This window comes from Simochromis diagramma, unplaced genomic scaffold (genome assembly GCF_900408965.1).
Source record: "Simochromis diagramma unplaced genomic scaffold, fSimDia1.1 OVJJ01000557.1, whole genome shotgun sequence".
Lineage (NCBI taxonomy): Eukaryota > Metazoa > Chordata > Actinopteri > Cichliformes > Cichlidae > Simochromis > Simochromis diagramma.
The window spans coordinates 332,176-357,339 of record NW_024387156.1 but is presented as its reverse complement, the minus strand read 5'-3'; the positions used below and the strand labels follow the sequence as shown (position 1 = coordinate 357,339).

At 41.5% G+C, this 25,164-nt stretch overlaps 2 protein-coding genes, 1 long non-coding RNA gene and 1 pseudogene across 6 annotated transcripts; 2 read left to right on the top strand and 2 right to left on the bottom strand.

The window, feature by feature from the left end:
• The first annotated feature begins 1,684 nt into the window (after positions 1 to 1,684).
• Positions 1,685 to 17,140, top strand: tbk1 (TANK-binding kinase 1). 4 transcript variants are annotated; one of them, XM_040048249.1, is made up of 21 exons: positions 1,685 to 1,807; positions 3,090 to 3,196; positions 4,125 to 4,265; positions 5,456 to 5,585; positions 5,790 to 5,971; positions 6,107 to 6,267; positions 6,349 to 6,459; positions 6,593 to 6,772; positions 6,855 to 7,051; positions 7,166 to 7,224; positions 7,751 to 7,842; positions 7,934 to 8,035; positions 10,016 to 10,094; positions 12,548 to 12,669; positions 12,752 to 12,828; positions 13,762 to 13,801; positions 13,889 to 13,990; positions 14,084 to 14,180; positions 14,324 to 14,424; positions 14,512 to 14,583; positions 15,906 to 17,140. In XM_040048249.1, exons 2-21 carry the CDS (start codon positions 3,110 to 3,112, stop codon positions 15,943 to 15,945), a joined length of 2,172 nt encoding a protein of 723 aa, XP_039904183.1. In that variant the 5' UTR covers positions 1,685 to 1,807; positions 3,090 to 3,109; the 3' UTR covers positions 15,946 to 17,140. The 4 variants fall into 4 exon arrangements, with proteins under 4 accessions (XP_039904183.1, XP_039904185.1, XP_039904187.1 ...); XM_040048251.1 differs by having other exon boundaries at positions 1,789 to 1,807; positions 3,072 to 3,196; XM_040048253.1 differs by lacking the exon at positions 1,685 to 1,807 and adding an exon at positions 1,814 to 1,939.
• LOC120744149 lies at positions 11,816 to 19,320 on the bottom strand. The gene is made up of 3 exons (XR_005698306.1): positions 19,310 to 19,320; positions 18,400 to 18,402; positions 11,816 to 12,012 (listed from the first exon to the last, which is right to left on the bottom strand). It is a non-coding gene; the product is annotated as an uncharacterized LOC120744149 (long non-coding RNA).
• A 1,930-nt stretch (positions 19,321 to 21,250) lies between these two features.
• On the top strand, positions 21,251 to 22,257 carry LOC120744134 (annotated as a pseudogene).
• A 2,254-nt stretch (positions 22,258 to 24,511) lies between these two features.
• LOC120744140 (histone H2A) lies at positions 24,512 to 24,968 on the bottom strand. The gene has a single exon (XM_040048301.1). The coding sequence runs from the start codon at positions 24,918 to 24,920 to the stop codon at positions 24,534 to 24,536; it is 387 nt and encodes a 128-aa protein (XP_039904235.1). The 5' UTR covers positions 24,921 to 24,968; the 3' UTR covers positions 24,512 to 24,533.
• Between the last annotated feature and the right edge of the window lie 196 nt (positions 24,969 to 25,164).

Here is a 25,164-nt window from a genome sequence, read left to right as displayed (position 1 = left end):
AAGTTAACAAATATGTTTTTTATATTTATCAATCTAAAAAAAATAAACATTTAGTCTGATTTGATGTTACAATTAAAAAAGTGTTTGTGTTTTGGTCTGAAGAGTTTGTAAATATCTGGTTTCAACTGTATATTTGATGATTGTCAGCACAAAGAGGGAGAGAGAGGAACAGAGAGGGAGATGGAGAATGAGGACAGAACAGAGATGGAACAAGAGCAGGTGAGACACACATGTTAGTCAAATGGTTGTTTACCAAAAGTATCACCGTATCATAGGTCCTCATGTATCTCGTACCTAGTGTTTCTTTTTAGGTTTGCTATTTTTCAAATTCTATATTTATTAAGTTATGCAGGCTTGTTTGCACAACAAGGCTAAATAATTATATAAACTTTTCTCAATCTAAATAGTGGACTTTGGTAGAATTAAAAAAAACAAGTGTAGTGCAGGTCTATGATGATTTTTAGTGCTACTATCATCTAGTTCTGATTCTGGTTCTGTCTTGGTTACTGTTGTAGTCCTGTTTTAATTCCGGATCAGTTCTGGGTCTGGTTGAATTGGGGTTTAGTCCTCGTGTCTTGATACAGCCCCGACTTTGTTCTGCCTTGCTGCTTAATTAAAAAACTAGTTTAAGGTATCCTGCACATGTGATATATATTTTTCCCTATATGAAGTCATTCTTTTTTGAACAAAACTCAAAACAGAGCCTATTAATCTTTCAGTCATTTCTAACCCCCCCCCCCCCCCCCCCCAAAAAAAAAATCCCACATGCATACTACCCTTTAGGGCTAAGCCCCGGGTGTTTCAAATGTCTGGCTCCGCCTCTGTGTTAGAGGTCCCAGCTGTCTGTGAAAAATTGGATCAACTGCAGCGTCGCCATGGCAGCCACCCTCACATGAGTGATGGCTGCTCAGTCCTGCAGTGAAATCAACTGTTAGAGGTTTAATGTGTGTGAGACATTAGGTCAAACATAAGCACTTCTATGACCAATCTGCCTTCACCGGCTCAGAATAAAATCTATATTTATTTACCACTGCATTTACATTTAGTTCATGTTACTTAAAAGTCCCGCAAGAAGGGCTGAAAATCCCTGTTAATCCCTATTAAGAAAATTGCTACAAGAGATTATTAAGCATATTTTCAAACATGTTTCATTACTATGATGCTAATGTTAATAATGTAATAAAACCCTTAAACTAAAATGCAAGGCATAAGAAATTAATAATGCACTCGCACACAATTAATAATATGTTAATAGTATTCTATATTAATATTAAATATATTTGAGAGTTAATATATATTAAGAATCCAAGAAATACTTGTTTTTTAATAATACCGATTTTGTGATATTGTAATTAATATAAAGTACTTTTCTTCCAAATACAAATATTGGTCCAAAAAAAGAAATCTGTGATTATTTTATTTGCAAATAACCGGATGTACAAACCTTTGCGTCACAGCTGTATGTTATAAATAAATCCAGATCGATTTGTATTTCTTCCACTTCCTATGGGCTCAAAGGAAGTGATACATACAAATCTCTTTTACGCACACACAAATTCTTGTTACACATACAAATCTTTTTTACGCTCACACAAATTCTTTTTACACATACAAATCCTGATTTACATGTACAAAACTGATATACAAGTACAAAATATTTATGACCACAATTTGAGGCCATACTTATCCTATCGGTATTACGGTAGGATCAGGCCACACCCCTACATATGTTGGGTTCTCTGATTAGATTACTGCTGTCACGTGACCCGACAATAGCGGAAGAAGAAGGCTCAACCGCAGAGCGAAGGTAAGGAAATAAACAAAATAAAGACGGGTCGTTTTAACGGGGAAAACTCCCGGTAGTGTTTTTACTTTCCGCACGTATACAGAGCCTGGGGCTCGCTGCTGACGGACCCGGTGTTCGGGCTCGGTTTGGACGGTAGGTTTACTCAAGTGACGCGGTTTTTTTGGTCGTTCCGGTTCGTGTCGACAGAAAGCAAAAATAAGACACAAACAGATCAAACAGATACCGGATCGATAACCAGCCCAGAGGAGCTCGTGCGGCACGGGGTCAGCAGGTAACCTGAAGTGTGATGGCCCGCAGGTGGAAGCGTTCAGCTGTGTTCGTGTTTAACCGGAAACCGTAAACAGTAAACAGAAACAAAGGTTAAAGACGTCATCGTTTGTCCGGTAACGACCCAAAGTCGGCTGAATAACCTTCATGTTGCGCGCACTTCTACCTTTTTCTTGTTTCAGGCCTCAAACGGGAATTTCCAGGCAGCTGCCGTGACGTCACGACGCAACCGGTGACGCAGCGAAAAAACATTTTTTAAACTTATTTTTTTAATATATATTAAGTGGCGGGAGTGTTCCAACCAGGTGCTTTTTATTTATTGATTGATTTATTACTGATATGTACAGCAGTTTAACACGATCACTTTATCAGTTATTGATTAGTTGTTTCTGCTGAATATTGATCTATTGTTTTTGCTCTTTATCGATTAGCTGTTTGTGGACTCTGCACCACAGCCAGCTAATGGATGCATCTTAGAAACAACTGATCAATATAACAGCTGAACAGTGTAGATCAGAAATAACTGACCCATACAAACCACAAATAACAATCAATAGATGCCACAAATTCAGATCAGTATACACCAAAACGCCCAATCGGTATCGATGATTTGTTCACTACAATCAACAACTGATGACCTGATTGTTGATTGATCAATATAAATCAAACACAGCCAGAGTCTCTAGTGTGTATAAACTGGCTGGTTATGCTGTATATTGATGAATACTGATTGACAGGCCCTTAATTTTTTAAAGTAAGACTAACATGCTTCTAAGAGAAAATAAACTCTCAGAAATGCCTCAGATTTTCAAAGTAAAGGCCCTCAGTTAGGGTTTAAGTTACTAGATTTTCAAAATAAAAATCTGCTTCTTACTGTATCAGTAACAACTGTTGTCTCCTTTTTAGCTAATCTATTTACCTCCAAGTGTTTTAGCAGTAAACTCGACTGATTGGGTTGTGTTGTGTATTAATCGTTGTTTCCCTTGATGTTGATCAGTTTGTGCTGTGTCTGCAGGATCACCCGCAGCCTTCAGGATGCAGAGCACCGCCAACTACCTGTGGCTGATCTCAGACCTGCTCGGTCAGGGAGCGACGGCAAATGTTTACCGTGGACGGCACAAGGTATGTTGCCATGCCAGCCGCGAATTGTTTTTCTCTCTGGAAATACAGAAACACCGTGAAGATATCAAGATATTTTTATTCTGGTTTTGATCCCTTCTGTTTATGAAGAAGTGAACTGTTTCAAAGTCTTTCAGCGATATTTGAGTTCAGAACTGATGGTAGATAGCAGATAGATATTGAGTGTTTCCCCTGATTGCAAAGGGGAAACATTCAGGTACGCTTACAGTTTATGGTTTAACATGTCAGAGTGAGAGGCTCGTATGTTATTTTCACCTTCTCAAACCTAAAGATGTCACCTGGACACATTCCAGAAAGCAGGTTTAACAAATTCTAAACCTGAACTCAGAGTTTCGGTTCTACAAAAGCCAATCAGAGTTTGTTTTTGTCCTGAGTCACAAAATCCACAATTATCCATTATTATCCACAGTTAACGAATAACAAGTTAACATTAGTTTCTTGTTTGTAAAGACGTGAAAGCTTTCATATGAGCTTTGATTCCGACTGAAAAAGAGCCAGGCAGCTACTTCTGCATGAGGGGCGGAGTCATTGACTTCACAGTCTGTTACCCTGGTAACATCATCTTGGGGTGAACAAACTCAGTCTTTAGTAAAACCTGCGTTATTGATCTTCACACCGATGTTGATCTCATTTATTTCTTCCAGGTTGAATTCATTCATAAAAACGTTGTTACTGTGCAGAAAAGTTTCTCCTTTTCAGATCTGAATAATTAAATCTGATGTCGGGTTGAGTTTCGTGTCTGAGCTCAGCTTGTGCTTTAAACCCTTCACGCTGCCTTCAGCCTGCAGACTACGCTGAGGGCAAATTTCTCCCATAATATTTATGGTCCTTCTGAGTTTCACCTCTTTTAAAAACAGGATTTATTTAAAAAGTGATGATTCTTGAGTGTAATGTACACGTCTGTGTGTAGAAAACCGGCGACCTATACGCTGTCAAGGTGTTCAACAACCTGAGTTTTCTGCGGCCGCTTGATGTCCAGATGAGAGAGTTCGAGGTGCTGAAGAAACTCAACCACAAGAACATCGTGAAGCTGTTCGCTGTGGAGGAGGAGGTCAGTAACTTCATGTTTTATTCTTACTGAGAATATTTAGTCCTAGCAAGTGAAAGATCTCTGATTTGATCCCAGGAGGAAACGGGAATCTTCCAGAAATAACATGTTAGGTTAGCTAGGGCTGTTGCACATCTGGGCCCAGATGTGGCCCAGATGTGCAACTGCTGGCCCACATTCGGGCCTGGCTGTTGTTGTTGATTCAGGTCGAGTCTACATGCTTTAACGCAGCTTCAGGTTCATCTTATATGAGCCAGATGTCAGGTATGTCGCGACTTTTTGGCCACATCTGGCTCACACAATACCTGTGAGTCCCATAACTGAGCTGAAAGGCCCAAAAGTGTCTGAATGATGTGAGGCTGTGATAAAGAGCTCAGCTCCACTCTGCCAGACAGAAACCTCTGAAGGTTTGACCCACGACTCATACTCACTGTGAAAAAGAACCCGTCAGACAAATGAAGCAGAGCACAAGGATGAGGTATTGCCACTGTATCCTTGTGCTCGGCTTCATTTATTTGTTCAGCTGCCTAAGTTTACAGAGTTTATTCAGCTGTAAATGTGAACAATATTCAGCAGAATTTGGGAGTGTTACCTGCTCTTCATAGTTAAGTTATATTTAATTAAAAAAAGCAGAAAATATTATTTTCATTTTTCATGTTGTTGATCTTCAAAACCTTGAAAGCTGCCACTAAAGATTCCCATCATCATAAAATTGGTTTATAGCCCAAAACAAGAAGGAATATTTCCTCTAATGTAAGAGGAGGAAAAGAAGATGGAACCTAAAAAACAGAAACAAGAGTGAAGTCCTAAATATTTAAATTGAAGACAAAAGTATAACATTTTTATGACATAAATCTGACAACAACATTCAGATTTCGCAATTTTTAGTTTTTAATGTAAAGATTCAAATTTCATGGTTATTAAAAGAGTTTTGCAGATGTTTGTTTCAGTAACTAAAACAAGTAATTTTTAGCCCTGAATTAGCCTGTCGGGCGCTTCTACCTCCTGACTCTCAGCTCCAGCTTTAGTTTCAGCTTTTAGGCTCAGTTTATGTGGTTCTTCAAAGTGAATTCAAACTAAACTAACATGTAAAAATTGACCAAAGCTGAAATTATATTTTGTAGCTGAGAAATAATGTTGACATCTTTAAGGAGAGTAAAAACATCCTTCTAACGTCCTCTTCCTCCTCTCAGTCCAACACCCGTCACAAGGTCCTGGTGATGGAGTACTGTCCCTGCGGGAGTCTCTACACTGTCTTGGAGGAGTCGTCCAATGCGTATGGACTCCCCGAGGACGAGTTCCTCATTGTTCTCCATGATGTTGGTGAGGGACACATTTAACTGTGACACTCTGCGTTGGTTCCAGCCGATCAGGTTCTTTTAAATGTGAAATCTTGCTCTGTGAAGTTTCAGCAGTTAAAAGGAAATCAAACACGAGTGATCAGTCTTCTCTTTAAATGTGGAAAGAAATGCATATAAATGGTTCAATATGGCGACTGAAACTGATTGGTTGTTGTGTCCCCTTCAGTGGCAGGTATGAACCACCTGAGAGAGTACGGCATCGTTCACCGGGACATCAAACCGGGAAACATCATGAGGGTGATCGGAGAGGACGGACGCTCCGTCTACAAGCTGACCGACTTTGGAGCAGCGAGAGAGCTGGAGGACGACGAGCAGTTTGTGTCTCTGTATGGCACTGAGGAGTACCTGGTCAGCAAAACAAACGCACGCAGTGAACAGGAACTGTAGATAAAAGATGGCAGCATACACAAACATGCCAGTGAGTGATGTCACAGCTGGTGCAGCTGCTGCTGAGTAACTCTTCTTCATATGTCTCTTATGCAGCACCCTGACATGTACGAGCGCGCTGTGCTGAGAAAAGACCACCAGAAGAAGTACGGAGCCACGGTGGACCTGTGGAGCATCGGCGTCACGTTCTACCACGCCGCTACCGGCAGCCTTCCCTTCAGACCGTTCGAAGGGCCGCGCAGGAACAAAGAAGTCATGTGAGATCTAGCTGTGACCTTTGACCATTCTGACACGAATTGGACTGAGCTGAAACTTACCCAGCTGTTTGTCTGCCTCAGGTATAAAATCATCACAGAAAAGCCGTCCGGGACGATCTCTGGCCATCAGAAGTGTGAGAACGGGAAGATCGAGTGGAGCACAGAGATGCCGGTGTCCTGCAGCCTGTCAAAGTATGAGACCCGCACACACCCTGATCATCACGCTCATGAACAAACATGTTGAGGGATATATGTGTGGAAATGTCTCGGCCTGTTATTTCCTTCATGGTCACACACACAGATCATGTCTCTGGTTTTGTTTCAGGGGTCTTCAGAGCCTCCTGACCCCAGTTCTCGCCAACATCCTGGAGGCCGATCAGGAGAAATGTTGGGGCTTCGATCAGTTCTTCGCTGAGACCAACGACATCCTGCACCGAACCGTCGTTTATGTCTTCAGCCTGCAGCAGGCCACGCTGCACCACGTCTACATCCATGAGTATAACACGTAAGCCTTGAGTGCCCGTGCACCTGCTTTCTCAAACAGTCTGCGCGGTGTCTGAAAGCTGCTGTTCTTCATGTGCCCACAGGGCAGCGCTGTTCCAGGAACTGTTGTGCCGCAGGACCAGCATCCCTCTGCATAATCAGGAGCTGCTTTACGAGGGCCGCCGCCTCGTCCTCGACGCCAACCGCCAGGCCAAGACTTTCCCCAAGACCTCCAGAGAAAATCCCATCATGCTCGTCAGCCGTGAGTCCGTTGCCACCGTGGGACTCATCTTTGAAGATCGTATGCATGTCCTTTTTTTTTTCTTCTGTCATGTTTAATAAAACCAGAATTGATGTGATGGGTTTTGTGATGGGATATGTTGGTTAGAAACTGGACTTGATTTTGTTTTCACAGCCAGTCCTCCTAAAGTTCAGCCCCGCTATGACCTCGACCTGGACGCCAGCTACGCAAAGGTACTGAACTCACATCATCTTAGCTGTGAATCTGATTGGCCCTGGAAAAAAATAGTAAAACATTGCTAGTTTATACGGCCTGTTCAATTACAGGAGCTTAGGTGTGTCAGCATAAGAAATCAGGACCACTTCAGGATGAACTCTAACCCATTAATCTTTCTCTAATTCACTCATCTGGTGACTTTTAAGAAAAAAGTTTATTTTGAACTCTTACAAACAGATTTACAGAGTTACAAAGACTGAACTACTCAGAATAATTCTGAACTATTTTTAAATAGATAGATAAATAGAGACTAGAAATGATTGCAAAGGGACTCTAAAAATAACTTATAGATCACCCCAAGACAGCTGGGTTAGGCTCCAGCCTCCCCCCCCCGTGACCCTGAAAAGGATAAGTGGAAGAGGATGGATGGGTACAAACTACCACAAAAAAACTTGAAGCTTTTTGCAGAGGGACCACCGTGAGCCAGTCTTTTTTTCCTTCAGTCCCTCGATGCTCGCTGACCTTCCTCTTCCTGTTGTTCAGACTTTTGCAGGAGATGTCGGCCATTTGTGGAAAACTTCAGAGTCTCTGCTGCTTTATCAGGAGCTGGTGCGGAAAGGAGTTCGAGGTTTAATGTAAGTTCACGTCACAAAAATCTTCTCAGATGTGGAGCTCAGTTGGTTTTCTCATGTGATGTCATTTTTCTTTGTGTATTTACTCGTGCAGTGAGCTGATGAAGGAGGACTACAATGAGATTATGCGCAAGAAGTTGGAGGTTTTCCATCTGTGTAACTTCTGCACACAGATGTTGGAGAAGACCGAGCAGCTGTGAGTGAGGCCGTTAACCCGCACACTGCTCCTACAGATGCATCACAAACGAACAAAGCCAGCGCCTGACCCTTAGATTAGCGAGATCAATGGCCTCAGTTCTAACTTATATAGATCCTAATGTCATATGATCAAGTTTCCACAACATAAAAATCTTAAAACAAGGAGACTCAAAACCGCTGCAGTGAACAACCGGCCCAAAGAGCCTCTTGCAGAGACTAGAAACAACGAGACTTGGAACTATCACCAAGTAGCACAAAGACTCATGTAGTTACTACCAAAACACTTGACATTTAAAAAAATAAAAATAAAAAATAAAAAAATAATAATAATAATAATAAAAAAAAAAAAAAATTATATATATATATTTTATTGCCAAGAGACTTAAAATTATCACAAAGACGCTGAAGTCACCAAAGGGACTCAGAACAAGTATTGAAAGCATTTACTTCTGAGACTTAAAACTACTGCAAAACAAGTCCACAGAAACTTGACACTACATTTAATAGTCTCTAGCACAGCGGTCCCCAACCTTTTTTGCGCCACGGACCGGTTTATGCCCGACAATATTTTTCACGGACCGGCCTTTAATGTGTCGCGGATAAATACAACAAAATAAAACTAGTACCGGTAAGGAAGAAAAAGAAGATTTATTCATAACACACGTGAAAAGACCCAGGAAACAGAGTTAACGATCAAAACGATAACAAAATAACGCTGAAAACCGATAAAAACCCTGAAAACCATACATTTCACACCTGAGCCTCAACTCTCGCGGCCCGGTACCAAACGACTCACGGACCGGTACCGGTCCGAGGCCCGGGGGTTGGGGACCACTGCTCTAGTAGAGCAGGGAGATATGACCAAAAATATTTATCACGATATACATTTGAAAATTTGCGATAACGATGTAACTGACGATATAATTGACAGTAGACAAAATACTTAACAACTCGAGACTTTATTCAACTTTAGTAGTGCAAAAAAAATCACAAACATGTATTTTCACTTAAACAAGCAGCTGTTTTTTTATGTGCAATAAAGTTATATAAAAATTTTACAATGCAAATTCCTTGCTGACAGTTTAACCAAAAGGCATTTCCAGTGGAAACTGGCCGACATATCCTCAGCATAACCGTGTATAATATCCACAAAACTTAAAAAGTGGTTATACACACACAATACGGTAATATTATGTACCACTCCGCGAGGCTCCTGCCTATGATAGCCGTAAAGCTCCGACAATCCATCAAGCGGTGTGAGTTTGTAGCTTAGCAAAGTCGTACTAAAACATTTGACAGATTTTCAAGCCCCGTGTACCACATAAAATCGTTTCGAGGTCAGTAAACACAACCAGAATTCATACATAAGGGGCACTGTCGATTTTCAGATTGATTTTAAGTGTGCCGTATTTTCCAAAATACACGGTAATCACGACGGCCCGCTAGCATGCTCTACCAAAACTAGTGCTTTGTTGTGTATCTGAGGGATGAAAGCTAAACCAGTTCCACACCACTGAAGTTGCAGCATTTTTACAAACCAATTCTGTTTCATCAGTTTCATTCAACGATCTGCTTTCGCCCTTCTCATTGTCCGTCGCCATTATACTTTTTCTGCCATGTGCGTACGAAAACAAAGGCACTGCGCATGTGTGTTTTACCCATATTCTAAAGTGATATTTCATTTTCTTATCGTTGCCAAACATTATACCGGTGTTACCATGAACGGTATGATATGGCCCAGCCCTAGTCTCAAGTTGTTTTTCCACCAACCTCGAATTTCTGTTTAAGACTGAACAAATCCACAAAGTCAATGTAAGCAACTCTCTTAGATGGTCACAGTTCTTTAGATCTGTTTTTCATAATTCAGCCTTCATTAACTGTTAAAAGTGAAATGTAATGCAGTGTTTGAATAATAATAATTTCCAGAGTGTAATCCTGAAAGTTTTGTTAATAACGTGATGCTCTCGCCGTGCTTCAGGTTCGAGGGGCTGATGCAGGCCAACATGCTGTCGTCAGAATACGACGAGATCTCAGACATGCACAAGAAAGTTCTCAGAGTGAGTGCTGGCGCTCTTTTCCTCTCTCTGTGCATCACATTTGTTATTCAGACATCTTTCTAACATGCTGCAGTTCTTTGTCTCTCAGACTCTCCAGATTTTTATCAGCTTGGTTCTTAAAACCTCTGAACGAGCTGAAACTCATAAATCCTCTTTTTTAATTTTATTGTAACCTGACAGTAATAATCTGAGAGAACAGCCACACTGAACTCTTGGTGGTGACTCTGATTTTGAGTTTGAGAATTGAAGAAACTTTAACTTTAAATATTTTGCCCTTCATAAAAATATATCCTGTCAATTATGCAAGTTAGAAATATGAACATGCTGCCAAAAACCCCAGAAAAAATAAATGAAAGCAAACACAAGGTTCGAGCCGCATGTAGACAGAGCTGGGCATTGCTTCAGGAAAGGAACTAATAAACTGTGCGGGCCATTCAGTGTCGTACTTTCCCTTGAGTGTATCATTACACTGCAGCTCCATATGAATCTGCACAGGTGCAGTTCAGCAAAGTCCGCTGACTTGGTTCAGCATTACTTGGCAACAGGGAAAGTGAGGCAGGTTGCACTGGTGCATTTGTGACAGCTTCACTTGAAATGCCTTCACCGCATCATACATGCTATGTCCATGAACTGACAGATTTCCTTGCTGAGTTCAAAAACTCTATTGAGAATTTTTATCCCATCTCAGCCAACGGACCTCTGTATGATAAGGAATGTCGGCAAACTCTGAATCTATTTCCCACATAAAAGACTGAAATTGATGGTGATTTAATTTTTTAGCTCAGATAAAATTTATGGTTTGCGTTACGGTGATCATTACATGCTCCATTTTTAGTACTTTACCACACAGCCTTTCCTGGTGTGTGATGCAGTGATATGCTGTTAACTCGTCGGTACAGTTCTCCTCCTGCATCTTTACTCTCATCCTGCCGACTAGTCCACTTTTTTCACCGCACAACACCGGCGCTCCATCTGTTGTAAGTCCAACAAGTTTGTCCCAGGGCAGTTTCATGTCGGCTACACTTTGACATACGTTTTAAAAAATGTCTTTCCCTGTTGTTGTCCCGTGCATCGATTTAATGTTCAATATTTCCTCTCCACGGATGAAGATGGCCAGCTGCGCAATGTCCACAGCAAGAGAGTATGCAATAAAGTTTTTGCTTCTTTCACACAACTATGTTCTTAAATCAGTGGCCATCTCACAAACCCGATCAGCAATCGTATTTCTGCTCAGGCTCACATTTGCCAAAATCTGCGTTTTGTCTGGACACAAGATGTCGCACAGGTTCATCATGCAGCTCTTCAGAGTGGTACCGGGCTGATTTGACTGTCTCCTCTGCTACAATACACAGCTTCACTTTGTGATTTTGCTGTGGTGAAAAAAGTCTGCTGAAATGTCAGATTCTTCTTTAGCTCTTCTACTTTCTGTAGTTTCTGCTCTGCATTTAGGTTTTTCAGCTTATCCTGATGTTTTGTCTCGTAGTGCCGTCTTAAATTAATTTCCTTAATTGGGGCGACCGTGGCTCAGGGGGTTGGGAAGCGTATCTGTAACCGGAAGGTCGCCGGTTCGATCCCCAGGCTCTCTGGTCGTTGTGTCCTTGGGCAAGACACTTTACCCTACCGCCTACTGGTGTTGGCCAGAGGGGCAGCCTCGCTTCTGTCAGTCTGCCCCAGGGCAGCTGTGGCTACAACCGTAGCTTGCCTCCACCAGTGTGTGAATGCGAGCGTGAATGAATAGTGGCATTGTAAAGCGCTTTGGGTGCCTTGAAAAGCGCTGTATAAATCCAATCCATTATTATTATTAATTACAGCCACATTAGCTCCACTAATAAGACACACGGGTTTACCAGCAATGTCTGTAAACATATATTCAGTCACCCACTGGCGCTGAAAGGCTCTGCTTTCAGAATCAACTTTTCTCTCCACCATTGTGCGCGGCTAGCTTTGCAATAACAGAAGTTTGACTTGATTGACGCGGGAATGTTCCCAGTTAGCCTAGCCTTCAGTGAGGAGGCTGCAGCGCTGCATTATGGGATCTGTAGTTTGTATATTATTAGCGCCTCATATTGCTGGGCCATGCATAACAATAATAGTACATCTATATAAAATGATCTTGCGGGCCGGATATAAATGTACGCCGGGCCGGATGTGGCCCGCGGGCCTTGACTTTGACACATGTGGTTTAAAAGGTCAAACTTAACAGCTGAGTAGGACTATAAGAAAAATGCTTAGTAGTTTTGTGACACTGACTCTCAGAAACACTTGAGTTAAGAATTTTTGGTCACGTGCTCACTTTAAAAACCTCCAGTATCACCATACATATGATATCATTAGAGTCTGGGGTTGTCTGTTAATTATGGTGCAGTCGTCTAACTGTGCCTTATTTCTTTCAACTGTTTTTAAAATGTTGGTGATTTTTCTTTGTTTCGTCCTGACGTAATGTTTCTGTGCAGATCTCCGGCTCTCTGGAGCCCATCGAACGTACAACACAAGACGTCAAGAGTAAATTTCTGCCTGGAGGCCTTCTGACCGACACTTGGACGCAGCAAGTTGGGACGCACCCTGAGGACAGGAAGTAAGTTTGAAAGAACAGGAAATAATAATGCAAAAGTGATGTGTGGTGATGCAGTGCGTGACGCTGGGCTTTTTCTCTGCAGTGTGGAGAAGATCAAAGTGCTGCTGGACGCCATCACCGCCATCTACCAGCAGTTCAAGAAGGACAAAGCAGAGAGACGTGAGTTCACAAACACGGCTGCAGATTCAGCTGTTTATCTGTGGAGGAAGAGTCACCGTTAAATCACGTTTCATTTAGAACCAGCTTCACCTACAGTCTGCATCAGGGTCAAAACTTCTGTTGGTCTAAGGAGATTTATTGATGAGGCTCAGAGACAGAAAGCCTGCACACAGTTAGCTTCACGGCTGGTCCAACAGCACATGTATTTGTAGGAGTTTCCTTTTCAGAGCACCTAATAATTCTGGAAGATTATTTAAAGAAAACATAAAAACATGATTTACTAAGTTTTACACCACACACTTTACTGCAGATTGTACCATATCAGCAGCTTTTATTTCATGCCCGATGTTGCTATGTGGCTGTTCATTTCTTCACAATTTGCACAATACCTGTGGTGTACTGCAAGGCTCAATTTTGGGTTCCATTTTATTTTCTATTTATTTGCTTTCGTCTTCCATTGCTATGCAGATGACACTCACATTTACCTTCACAACCTCGCTGCTGTATTAAACTTTTTAAATGTCAGATGTTACGAAATATTCTGCACCTGCATAACAGAAAATCAGAAATCATTTCTATTTCTATTTCTTTCTTGAACAAAACAAACAAACTGAAACAAAAGTGATCCTCCATCAGTCGAAGTTTAAGATGTGGGGGATATGTGCAGCTCTCCTTTGTTGTCATTGTTGAGCTGTTCTTTTCCATTTACTGACAGCACACTTACAGTCTTCTGTTTAATAAAAGCTTTTGTTTGCTGTTGAGGTTTACCAACAGTTATGATGACACGACACTGTCACGCTGTGCTTAAAGCAAATGAACTGAAGGTTTTAGTTAATTTAAGACAATTTTAAAATCTTTTAAACCGAGAGCATGTCGCTGTCACAGGAGTAAAAGTGAAACTTTAAATGGTTTGGTTTCATTTCTTCTGTTCAGGTCTGCCGTACAATGAGGAGCAGATCCACAAGTTTGACAAGTAAGTTCCGGTACTGTCAGCTATGTGGATGTCCTCCATCAGGCTCCGCCTTCTTTCTGATGCCATGTTTTTGTTTCTCTCCTACAGACAGAAGTTGGTCCTTCACGCGAGTAAGGCCAGGACTCTGTTCACAGACGAGTGCGCAATGAAGTACCGTCTTTTCATCTCCAAGAGCGAGGAGTGGATGAGGTAATGACAGGCAAGCGGGCAGCTGGGTCGTGACCTGAGCTCCTCTCGGCTTGAGTGTTGACGTTTTGCTTTTTTGCTTTTTTTTTTTTTCAGGAAAGTTCATCATGTGAGGAAGCAGCTGCTAAACCTGTCCAGTCAGCTGATCAGCATCGAGAAGGAGGTGACCATGCTGATGGAGAGAGCCATCAAGGTAAACATTAAAGCGATTTCAGGTGCTGGGCGGCTGACGGACACGAAATCTGTCATCATAACTAAGCACATTCGTTTACGACCAGTTTCCCAGAATGAAGTCTGGAAGTGACAGAAATACGTGTCTGTTTGTTTGTCTTCCAGCTGCAGGAACAGCTGCCACAGAAAGTTCTTCCTCTGGTGTCCAGTGGCATGAAGCCTCAGGCCTACCTGAGCCAGAACACGCTGGTGGAGATGACTCTGGGGTTTGTTTGTTTCCTCTCTATTGTCGCATCGTGTTGAGTTCCATCTGAAGCAGCCGTGAGTGCTGACTCAGTGCTTCTGTGTTTCAGGATGAAGAAGCTGAAGGAGGAGATGGAGGGAGTGGTCAAAGAGTTGGCAGAAAACAACCATTTCTTAGAGAGGTCAGACTTTTCTGTTTTCAATTTAAGACTACAGTAAATCAGCTGCAGGTTCTGTTTCTATTGTTTGATTTAAAATGTAAAAAGTACGCAGACCGCTCGGAAACAGACGCAGGTTCGATGTTTATGGTTCTGAATTTATTGACTGAATGTTTTCTCTAAACCAGGGATATCAAATTTATTTTACACCGTAGCCCACATATAGCCCAGTCTGAGCCGAACCAGTGACATCTTAATATAAGATAAAGAAGTGCAGTGCAGACTGTCCTACAGTTATAAATCTGTCAGTTCTCAAAACCATTCCATTTAATGTCTTTTGTATTTGTTTATTTATTTTTATTGTGAACCCAATATAAAATCTGTAACTTTCTGTAATTTGTTTACCTGTTACTTATTTATTTCAATGTAGTATGAATGACCATTGGGGAGCTCCTCACCATCAGCAAAAGCTGTAAAACTAAAATAAAGTTAAAGTCCAAATTTCATGCCCTCCTTTGTATTTCCGAAGTCATGCAGTAGGCTAGTTGGAGTCTTTGGTCGGCCGATTCTGGCCCCAGGGCCTTATGTTTGACATAACTTTGATTTCTGTTTAATCAGCTCATGTAAAATTTAGACCTAAAAGATGCTTATGAGCGTGCCTCTGAATAATATGGACCAGTGTCAACTCCCTAACAAAACAATAAGGACAAAAAATGAGCTGATCAGTGACCCCTAAAATACAGTAAAGTTTATTCTAAAAGAATTTGATTTTTAAAATCAAGTTGTCACACTTAGTACTACCAGTAATACCAGTATTCTAATGGTCGTCAAACCACAAATTTATTGATACATACTGAAGTGTCAACACTCATGATTAGGGTCTTTTATGAGGGAAAAGTGAACATTATACAGATTATACATTATCCTCCTAAAGTTCCATTAAAATTAGATAATTATAATGTTAGTATATTTAATGAAGCAAATAAAAATGTTACCATCAACTAAAACAGTTTCAAATGTGGCCAACTTATTTTTTTTCTGCATTTTAAAGTTCAGCAGGTTTCTACTTCATATTTTCAGAGCTGAAAAACACAAAAGTTCAGTTTAAAAACAGCAACCAAACCCACAGGAAGTACAGAGGTGGGGGTAATTTTGACCTGGATTTATGAACACTGACACTGAACACGTGAACACTTTCTTAGAAACAGAATAAAAATGTTTTTGTTTGCCTGAGCCAGCTTCTGAAAACCTGCCTTCAGCTTCTTGTTTGACTTTCTTTTATTTTAACTTTAGTGTGATTATTTTGGCACAAATGTAACTCTGTCTGGTCTGTATCACCTCTGCAGGTTTGGCACTCTGACACTGGATGGGGGCCTGAGAGGATGAGTGGAGTCGAGTGTCGCTGCAGTTTGTACATATTCTGTGTGTTTACTGTGTAAATAACGTCGGACTGTTGAAGACAAAGCTTTTTGTATGAGTCTCTGGAAACTCTGGCTCAATTGCTTCAGTCGCTTTAAAAGAAAAAGATCGGAGAGGTTTTCAGCTAAGGATCAGCGAAGGAATGCAGAGCAGCTTCATCCAATCACATCGCAAAGAGACCCTGAAACACCTTTGAGTATTTAGGCGGACACAGCCGGGAACAACAGGTTTAGGGAGGGTTTATGTCACGTTTGGAGTCAAATACTTTCGGCTGCAGGTGTTATTGGAAATGATGAATGGATTAAAGATCACCACAGGTGTGTTTACGTTGTTCTGTAGTTTTTCACCTGAAGTGGAATATTTAAGAGAACAGTTTTAATGGATTAAATGTTAATGGTTTAATGGGTAAAAAAAAATAAATAAAACAAACGTTAACTTCAATGTCTAAGGAGTATTTACTGGACCTTCTTTCAGCAACAGGCTCTGATTAATCTGATTTTACTCTGTAAAAACTTTAAAGCATGAGCAGAGTTGTAGATGCTTTGATATAGAAGTTTTAGGTTCTAATTAATATCAGGTAGAAAACATTTAAATCTCTGACTGATGATTCAGATGAAGCTGTTTCCTGCTCTTTGGGGCAAATTAGGCTAACATTATACAGAGTATATTATGGGGTATTTAATATTTTTCCAGCTGGATTAAGGAACATTTAAGGGTTTGAATCTGTGGAAAAATACAAAATGGCATTAAGTTTGCAATTAAAATAATTTTTAAAGCGTTAACTTCTGAAATGTTCAACTTGATCTGAGTTTTTTAGAGGATTGTGTATTAAATTAGTTTTTTTTTCCCTTTGTTAAGTGTCATCAAATGTATTTATTTCCCTCTAAGTTGCATTAAAGTACTGTATTTATGGGGAAAGCTGGTGTCCTTTTAAAGGCACTGAATTTTATCAGACTGTGGATTGAACAGAATATTTCTGATTAATGATTATTTTTTTTCTCATATGTTAGTCTCGCTTTGTCATACCTCTATCCTTCAGCTGGTCGTCCTTTTCGCTATCTTTGTTTTATTTCTTGTCCATGATTAAAACGCCAAGTGACTGTTTAAATGACCTGTAAATACGCCATTCAATCAATCAATAAATAAACTGATCAGGCATGAAGCTGTGTCAGCGTGACCTGTTGAACAGTTTCAGATTAAAAGAGTTGTTTCACACAAACTGCTCCAAAAAAGTGTTCGAGGGCAACCCGATCACAGCTCACCAGACCTCCGTCATGTGCTGGATTCTGTTTATCATTAATGACTTTACAACCTTCAAAGTAAAGATACTAAAAACATGCTGCTCTGATCTCCACCCAACAGAAGGTTTTCAGTTATTAAATACAAGACTGAAGGCAGAGACCCACAAACACGCAGCAGCACGAGGTGGATGCAGTACAGGCCTGAAGAGGAGGAAACACGTGATGCCTGTGGTTTCTAGACTTCAGGCAGATCCTGATTGCAGATATTAAAATGTGAGACTGTATAAATGTCTGCAATTACTAGACAGTTAAAGCAACACTTGTTTTGAAGCCTAAACTAAAAGTGAAAGTTTACACCTCAAACACATCTCCATAGTTTAATTCAAAACCCACTGAGGTGATGTACCGAAGCAAAGCTGCAAAAGAGCTGTCTTTATCCAGAAACACATAGTCCTCCCTGTAATCTTTATCACAGCTTTAAGAATGAAGCTTAAAATAATAAAGAAATAATGTCATTCCCTGTTAAACTTTCCAAGCTTTAAAACATTGTTTTAATTACAAAAGGATTATTAGTTATTAGTTATTTTAAGCTTGTGCTAATGTTTTTTAACTAAAAATTCACTGTACCGCTGACCTGATAGGTTAATTTGAATTGTATTAGTGTAGACACAAGTACGCACAATGGACCAATTAGCGATGTAGTGGCACCAGCGGTGGGCTATCCGGTTGTTAAGTGATGACGTGACGAATCCTACTTCCGGGCCTAAAGTAGTCTGTTTTTAATATGGCTTTTGTATTGTTAACATGTTTAATGTTATGTATTTTCTTCTATTTGATCTCAAAAAGCTCCTAAAACAGTCAGTGATCACTGTTGACCTCCCTCGGCTTTTATTACCGCTAATCATTTATTTAAGCTCAGTTTTTAAAACCTTAAGATGTAGCTACAGCCCAGCCCATGCAGCAGTATATGAATGACTAACCTCGTATTGTGGATGGATTATCTCAGTTGTTCTCCTGGCTGAAGTTTGGTCCTTTTACAGCATCCTGCCATGCGATTACATTTGTTCCTGACCACCGAGAACACTCACGTTAACTTTTATGGAGTGGAAAAAAGTTAGCTTGTTTATATTATGCTAACATAGCTGTGTCGCTAGCAGTCACGTAGCACATCATTATATACCAGCTAGCCCAACTTCAGTAACCCTACAAACGTCACTGCTGTTTAGTTTTCTGTCTTCATTTATGTTGGAAGTGATAAGAAAGCTGTACGTTTTAATTTGTTTCCAAAACCCCGCAGTCAGGACATGCTATATTGTATTTAGATAGAAGCTAGCGAGCTAACTTCCTGCTAACTTCTAACTCCGTTAAATATCATAACTTCCGTTTTCATGGATGCCTGGATGTTAAACTCAATTGTTACACCTGGTAGAGCAGAACGCTGATCATTTTATTAAAGATGAAAGACTTTAGACAGTTTTTCAAGTCTCAGTAATGCCATAGTGATGTTTGATATATGGACCTGCAGCAGAGTTTAGGTCCAGACACGGCTAGTGACGTCAGACTTTACGACCGGATAAAGGGGCATCTCCGCAGTACACCGTATAATGTTATTTTCACAAACCAAGATGACCAGAACGAAGCAAACCGCCCGTAAATCCACCGGAGGAAAGGCTCCCAGGAAGCAGCTCGCCACCAAAGCTGCCCGTAAGAGCGCGCCGGCCACTGGCGGTGTGAAGAAGCCTCACCGCTACAGGCCCGGTACCGTGGCTCTGAGGGAGATCCGCCGTTACCAGAAATCAACCGAGCTGCTCATCGCAAGCTTCCCTTCTAGCGCCTGGTCCGTGAGATCGCGCAGGACTTCAAGACAGACTTGCGCTTCCAGAGCTCTGCCGTTATGGCTCTGCAGGAGGCCAGTGAGGCTTACCTGGTCGGTCTCTTCGAGGACACAAACCTGTGCGCCATCCACGCCAAGCGGGTCACCATCATGCCCAAAGACATCCAGCTTGCTCGCTGCATCCGCGGGGAGAGAGCTCAAGTTAATCTGAGACCAGTATATGTACAACAACGGCTCTTTTAAGAGCCACACACACATCGGAAGAGCTTAGTTCATCTTTAATGACAAAAGTCCAAGTTTGGTTTACTGCTACTAAAATAAATTATAATGAATGTAACATTAACGTGTTAAGCACCAGACATTTTGATCTGATCAGTTTATTGAACAGGCACAGTACAACTGGCGTTCTGTAAGGTTTTTATTTTTTTAATAAAAAAAAGGCCATCAACCCTGATGAGTAGTGATGGGATTTCCGGCTCTTTCTAGAGAACCGGCTTTTTCGGCTCCGAACCGCCTCTTCAGGTTGTTCTGTTGCTTTAATTTATTATTAACCATAATAGAAAATTATGCACAAAAGAAATTACTAATATAAAAAAAGTGGTTTTATTTATATGTTTATATATAAATATATGCAGTGGCCCCTAGAGACAAAGCACGTACAAATTCCAAAACACATTTCTAGCGTTAACTGAACTTCCAAAACAGAGCTACCTAGATCACTTAAATTACACAGTTGAAAGCATGAAAGCATATGTGTATTGTTTGTGTATTTATACACAAGCACTCATATATATATTCAAATAATTTAAAGAAAAAATGTTCATTTACCTGTTACTACCACACACCAAATCCAGTCGTTAGTACTTCCTGGCTTGTGTAGCCACTAGGTAACAAAAGCTCAACACTGCGCCTAGCATCCTGGAGCATTTCTGTTGTCTTTTGTACGTGTTTTGGAGTTTGTACATGCTTTGTCTCTAGGGGCCACCATAAATATACTTTTATTTATTCACTCCACATAAAATGTAATAAATCATATAATACAAAAACCAACTATTCACATTTCAACTTTTAACTATTTAAATTTTCAGCTTTTTCCTTTTACAAATTTAAAGTGAAACAACACAAAACACTGCAAACCACAACACAATTAAATATAAATTATAATATGAAAACAAAAAGAACATGCATATTCTCTGTCATATGGACCTGCATGAATAAACTTTCTGAATCCTTTATCATCTGCAACTGAAAATAGTTGTGGATGATTACTATACCTTTCTAATGTGACGTTGTTGTCCCTGGCTCTCTTTCTCTGTCTCTCCCTCCCGCTCTGTTCCTGTGCTACTGCGAGTGTAACAACCGCCTCTCCCCCCTCTTCCCAGCGCAAAGCACAAGGCTCGCATGCGGAGTGAAGTGGAAAAAAAGTGCGAGAGAGAGGGAGAGAAAAAAAAAAACACGGCTCGCGTCGTTCACGTCAAAGAGCCATTTCGTTCGCAACCGACACATCACTACTGATGAGAGCTCCCGCACACTCTTGACTTTTCTGCAGCACAACTACATCTCTTGAAGGAAAAGCTGCATGAAGTCAACCTCTAACGATCGTTACAATATGATTATGCATGCGATCACATCCCCAGTAGGATTTGCAGAAGACGTTCAATTTCAAAACAGGAAATTTCATGAAGTCGTAACAACTTGAACTTTAAGATTCTAATTATAATCTGAGTATGAAGCATATAACAGCATCTTTGTTTCTTAGCTTTCCATTGCACGGCCTTGTGTCTGTATCGTTTTGGTCCTCTGTCTGTTTGTTTTGTTGCAGTTTTTCCACACATGCATTTATGTGGTCCTGTGTCGGTTATATGCCAAATGGAACACCATATTTTTTTTGTATTTTTTTCCCCCCACTTGTGGTCCCCCTGGATCGATGGCACCTTTAGCATTTGCCTATACTGCCTATGCCACAGTCAGGCTCTGCTGTGTCCTTCGCATCCAGCTTTTCTAGCTATGACCAAAGAGGAATTTCCATCAAAGTTATCTTCAATCTGATTCCTAATTTGATGGCTCTGTAGCCACCTTTCCCTTTCTATCTGCCTTTATATAATGCAACTATTGTAGTAAGTGCTGTGCATAAGATGGATGATTGTACAGGAAGTAGGTAGGAATGATTTCTTGTGGTGTTCAGAGGTGAATTTTGGTAATCTCAGTCTCTCACTAAACCCACTCCTATGACTGGTCAGCACATGATGGAGTTGGTCGGAGGTATTGTGCAGCATTTTACTTATCTTAGACAAAAATCTGTGTTTACACATTTTCCAGTTGGCGGAAGAAAGCAGAATCCTCCTGAACAGCTGAAGGATTCCAAGCCCAAGAAAGTTGGCCCCAGCGTGGGCGAGCTGATTGTGAAAACCGTGGCCGCTTCCAAGGAGCGCAGCGGCGTGTCCGCAGCTGCTCTCTGGGTGCCGGAGGCTACGATGTGGACAAGAACAAGGCCCGTGTCAAGACTGCCATCGAGAGCCTGGTGGCGAAGGGCACTCTGGTGCAGACCAAGGTCACCGGGGCCTCCGGATCCTTCAAGATGAACAAGAAGGCTACTGAGAGCAAAGCCAAGAAACCCACAAAGAAAGCCGCTCCCAAAGCCAAGAAGCCCGCCGCGGCCAAAGCCAAGAACCCGGCAGCAGCTGCCAAAAAGCCCAAGAAGGCAGTAGCAGCCAAGAAGCCCGCAGACGCTAAGAAGTCGCCCAAGAAGGCCAAGAAGCCCGCAGCGGCGGCCACAGCAGCCAAGAAGAAGTGAGCTGCCACCACTCTCACACTCAACAACGGCTCTTCTCAGAGCCACCACAGCAACACACAAGAGCCCCTTCCTCACACTCACCACCAGGGGCAGACTGGCCATCTGTGGATTCTGGAGAATCACAGAACGGCCGGTACTCCAGGAAGGCCGGCGGGCCGGCCCACCACTCTCCACGCATGCTTTCAACGCCTATTTTTTCCCCCACTGCACCTCTAAGTTGGATGCCAGCTGCATTGGCTGTGGCCGCCAGGCAAGGAGTAGAAGAAGTGGAGTAGGAGGCAATGACGATGGAAAGAAACGATGCAAAACGCAGCTGCAAGTAAAAAAAGGAAAGAAACTTGCAGTCTGAGTTAAAGTGTCTGGCAGCTCAGTGGCCACGGCTTAAAATGTCTGCACTTGAAGAGTACAAGGTCAGGATGGTAGGGGTTGGCTGTGATGATGACGAAGAAGAGAACACAGATGTACTAAACAAACAGTGCAAATCTTGCAAGGAATGCCCAGTCTGTTGTTATCAGGTTCTGAAACGATACAACCTCTTCACAGATGCTTATCATATTCTTGGCTGGGGATACAGGTACCTTCTTACTCTGCCTGTGACACAGGTAGCATGTGAGAGAAGTTTCTCTGTTCTCAAACACATAAAAAGTAGAATAAGAAGCACACAGTCACAAGAACACCTGGAAGCATTCATGCTTATGACTACAGAGAAAGACATCCCCATGTCCCTTGACAATGACTTGGTCATAGACAGAGTTGCAGAAAAAAAGCGACCTCTTGAAGAAAATACTTATCCCCCAACATTGAGTAAGGTGAGTATTCAAGTTAACCTGCATACTAAAACCTCTTTACTTTATTTATCATAACTCATACAGTACTGTGTGTTGTGTGTTTCCAATAACCATTTTGTATTGGTTCAGCCAGAGGGACTGCAGTATGTTGAGACCTCCATTACTATGTGAGTATTCAAGTTAATCTAGAATAATATACTTTTAATACAACATCTAGTCAACATCAGCACTGTTGCTATAATGTTGATGTTAACTCAATATTTACAATCATACCTTCATAGTACAAGACATCACATCACTTGTTTTACTATGAGACACTATCATACAAGAAATACACCTTTAAAAGTTATCACCTACATTTTAAAATATTCTATTAAAAAACAACAAATATGACAGAAAATATTACATTTATACATGCATGTTATTATCTATATATGAGATATGTTTCACTTATATTTTTATTTTTTGAAAGCCTATACTGGCTGTTTTAGTGGAAGTACAATGTATAGTTTATTGATACCTAGCCAATATAATCCATTTGAAATGCTTTACTCAACAACCTTACCTGACTAAATCTAGGCCAGTTGAATTGATATTCGGTGATTTTAAGGACACACATTTTACTCCAAGCTGAACCCATACAGCTATTTATTTTACCATGTATTTATTTCATTACTAATTTCATAACCAATTTGATTCATGTACATTTGAACAAATTGAGTTCTGTAGGGTTAAGGATGCGGGGAAATCCATTATTTCAAAATATAGTGTTTTATACTTTTTCTTGACCTCACCGATCCTTTTGATATCCCAGCTGAAGAAGAGTCCGGGGCTGCCCTGTGTCCCCCTCAGTAGTTTTCCACTAATTATATTGTTCAGTCTGGGAGGGGGGTTTGTCCTCTCCCCAGGCTAGTAACTGTAACTCCCATTTTACGCAAGGCAGACCCCCACTGTCAATAAATTCTTTCCTCCATACAGAGACACGCCAAAGTTTATAGATAAACCCACTGATTTGGCACGTTAGAGGTCAGGGTTCAGCAACTCAATGTCATTCTTGAGAGCTTTAAGGTCGCATGAAATGCTTCGAGCACACAAATCCACTATTGTCCTTAAAACAGGAGTTGACAAAGTCATTCTAACAAAATCAACACTTACGAATCATTTCCTGTTCTTCTGATCTCCAGCTGCCCCCTATTATCTAAGCAAACCTTAGTACATTGTATTGTAATCATTGTTTTATTGTACTCACAATAGACACAGACTTTGCAAAATGTCCCAAATTCAGCAGCAGTGCCGAACATGTTGCAAACAGCTCCACATTTTCCTCCCTCTGTACCTGGATAGTTCCTGCAGCACCAAAGAACTCCACCTGTCCCGCTCCTCATGTTCCGTGTTATGATTTACTATTGCGTTTGTGTTTCCATGAGCTTAGGATCTGCTTTTATTATCATCAAGCGAGTGAACCATGTTTACAGTCATAGTTAGGATATCACTAATGATTAGCTTCAAATTGACCTCAAAATATTAAGCTACAGGAGCACACTGAGGTTGAACAAGGCGCAGGCCTTAATCACACAGTGAGAGACACTGCAAATTTCTTTTAGTTTTATTTTGGGATGCAATGTTAAAATTTGAGCTTAACTTTTTATTCTTGCCTGATGACAATAAAGCAAACTGACAGTTTCAGTTAAAAATGTAGTTTTTAAGGTGCACTTGAGTCCCTGACTGTGAAAGATGGCATGAATTAATATACATTTCAAAATAAATAAAGGTGCATCTCTGCTAAATTTCCAAGTACACAAGTTGTTAATGACGCATCAAGAAGGAGGTTTGCTCAGAGAGAAGTGTGTGGCTCTTAAAAGAGCCTTTGTTTTTTGTTGAAGCAGAGCGCTTTGCGTTTACTTAGCCTTGACGGGCTTCTCGGTCTTCTTGGGCAACAGCACAGCCTGGATGTTGGGCAGCACACCACCCTGAGCGATGGTGACTCCCCCCAGGAGCTTGTTGAGCTCCTCGTCGTTGCGCACAGCCAGCTGCAGGTGACGTGGGATGATACGAGTCTTCTTGTTGTCGCGGGCTGCGTTGCCAGCCAGCTCCAGGATCTCAGCGGTCAGGTACTCGAGCACAGCTGCCAGGTAAACGGGGGCGCCGGCTCCCACACGCTCCGCATAGTTGCCTTTGCGGAGCAGTCTGTGGACACGACCCACGGGGAACTGAAGCCCGGCACGAGATGAACGAGTCTTGGCCTTAGCTCTGGCTTTGCCTCCGGTCTTTCCGCGCCCACTCATTTTGACAGGTTCTTTTCTTCGTAGTATCGACACTCAAAGGAAATGTGGCCTGATCGGCTCAAAGCCTCGCTTATATTTCCGCAGAGCGCGCGCAGCTTCGTCACGCACCAATCGCAGAGAGGCTTGCGGCAGCGCGCAATTTCAATGCATTTTTCTCCAATGAGAAGCACACACCGAGGCTCCACGTGGTGCTGCCCCTCACCAATCACGAGCCGGAGCGGCACCGCGTCACAGCCAGGCACAC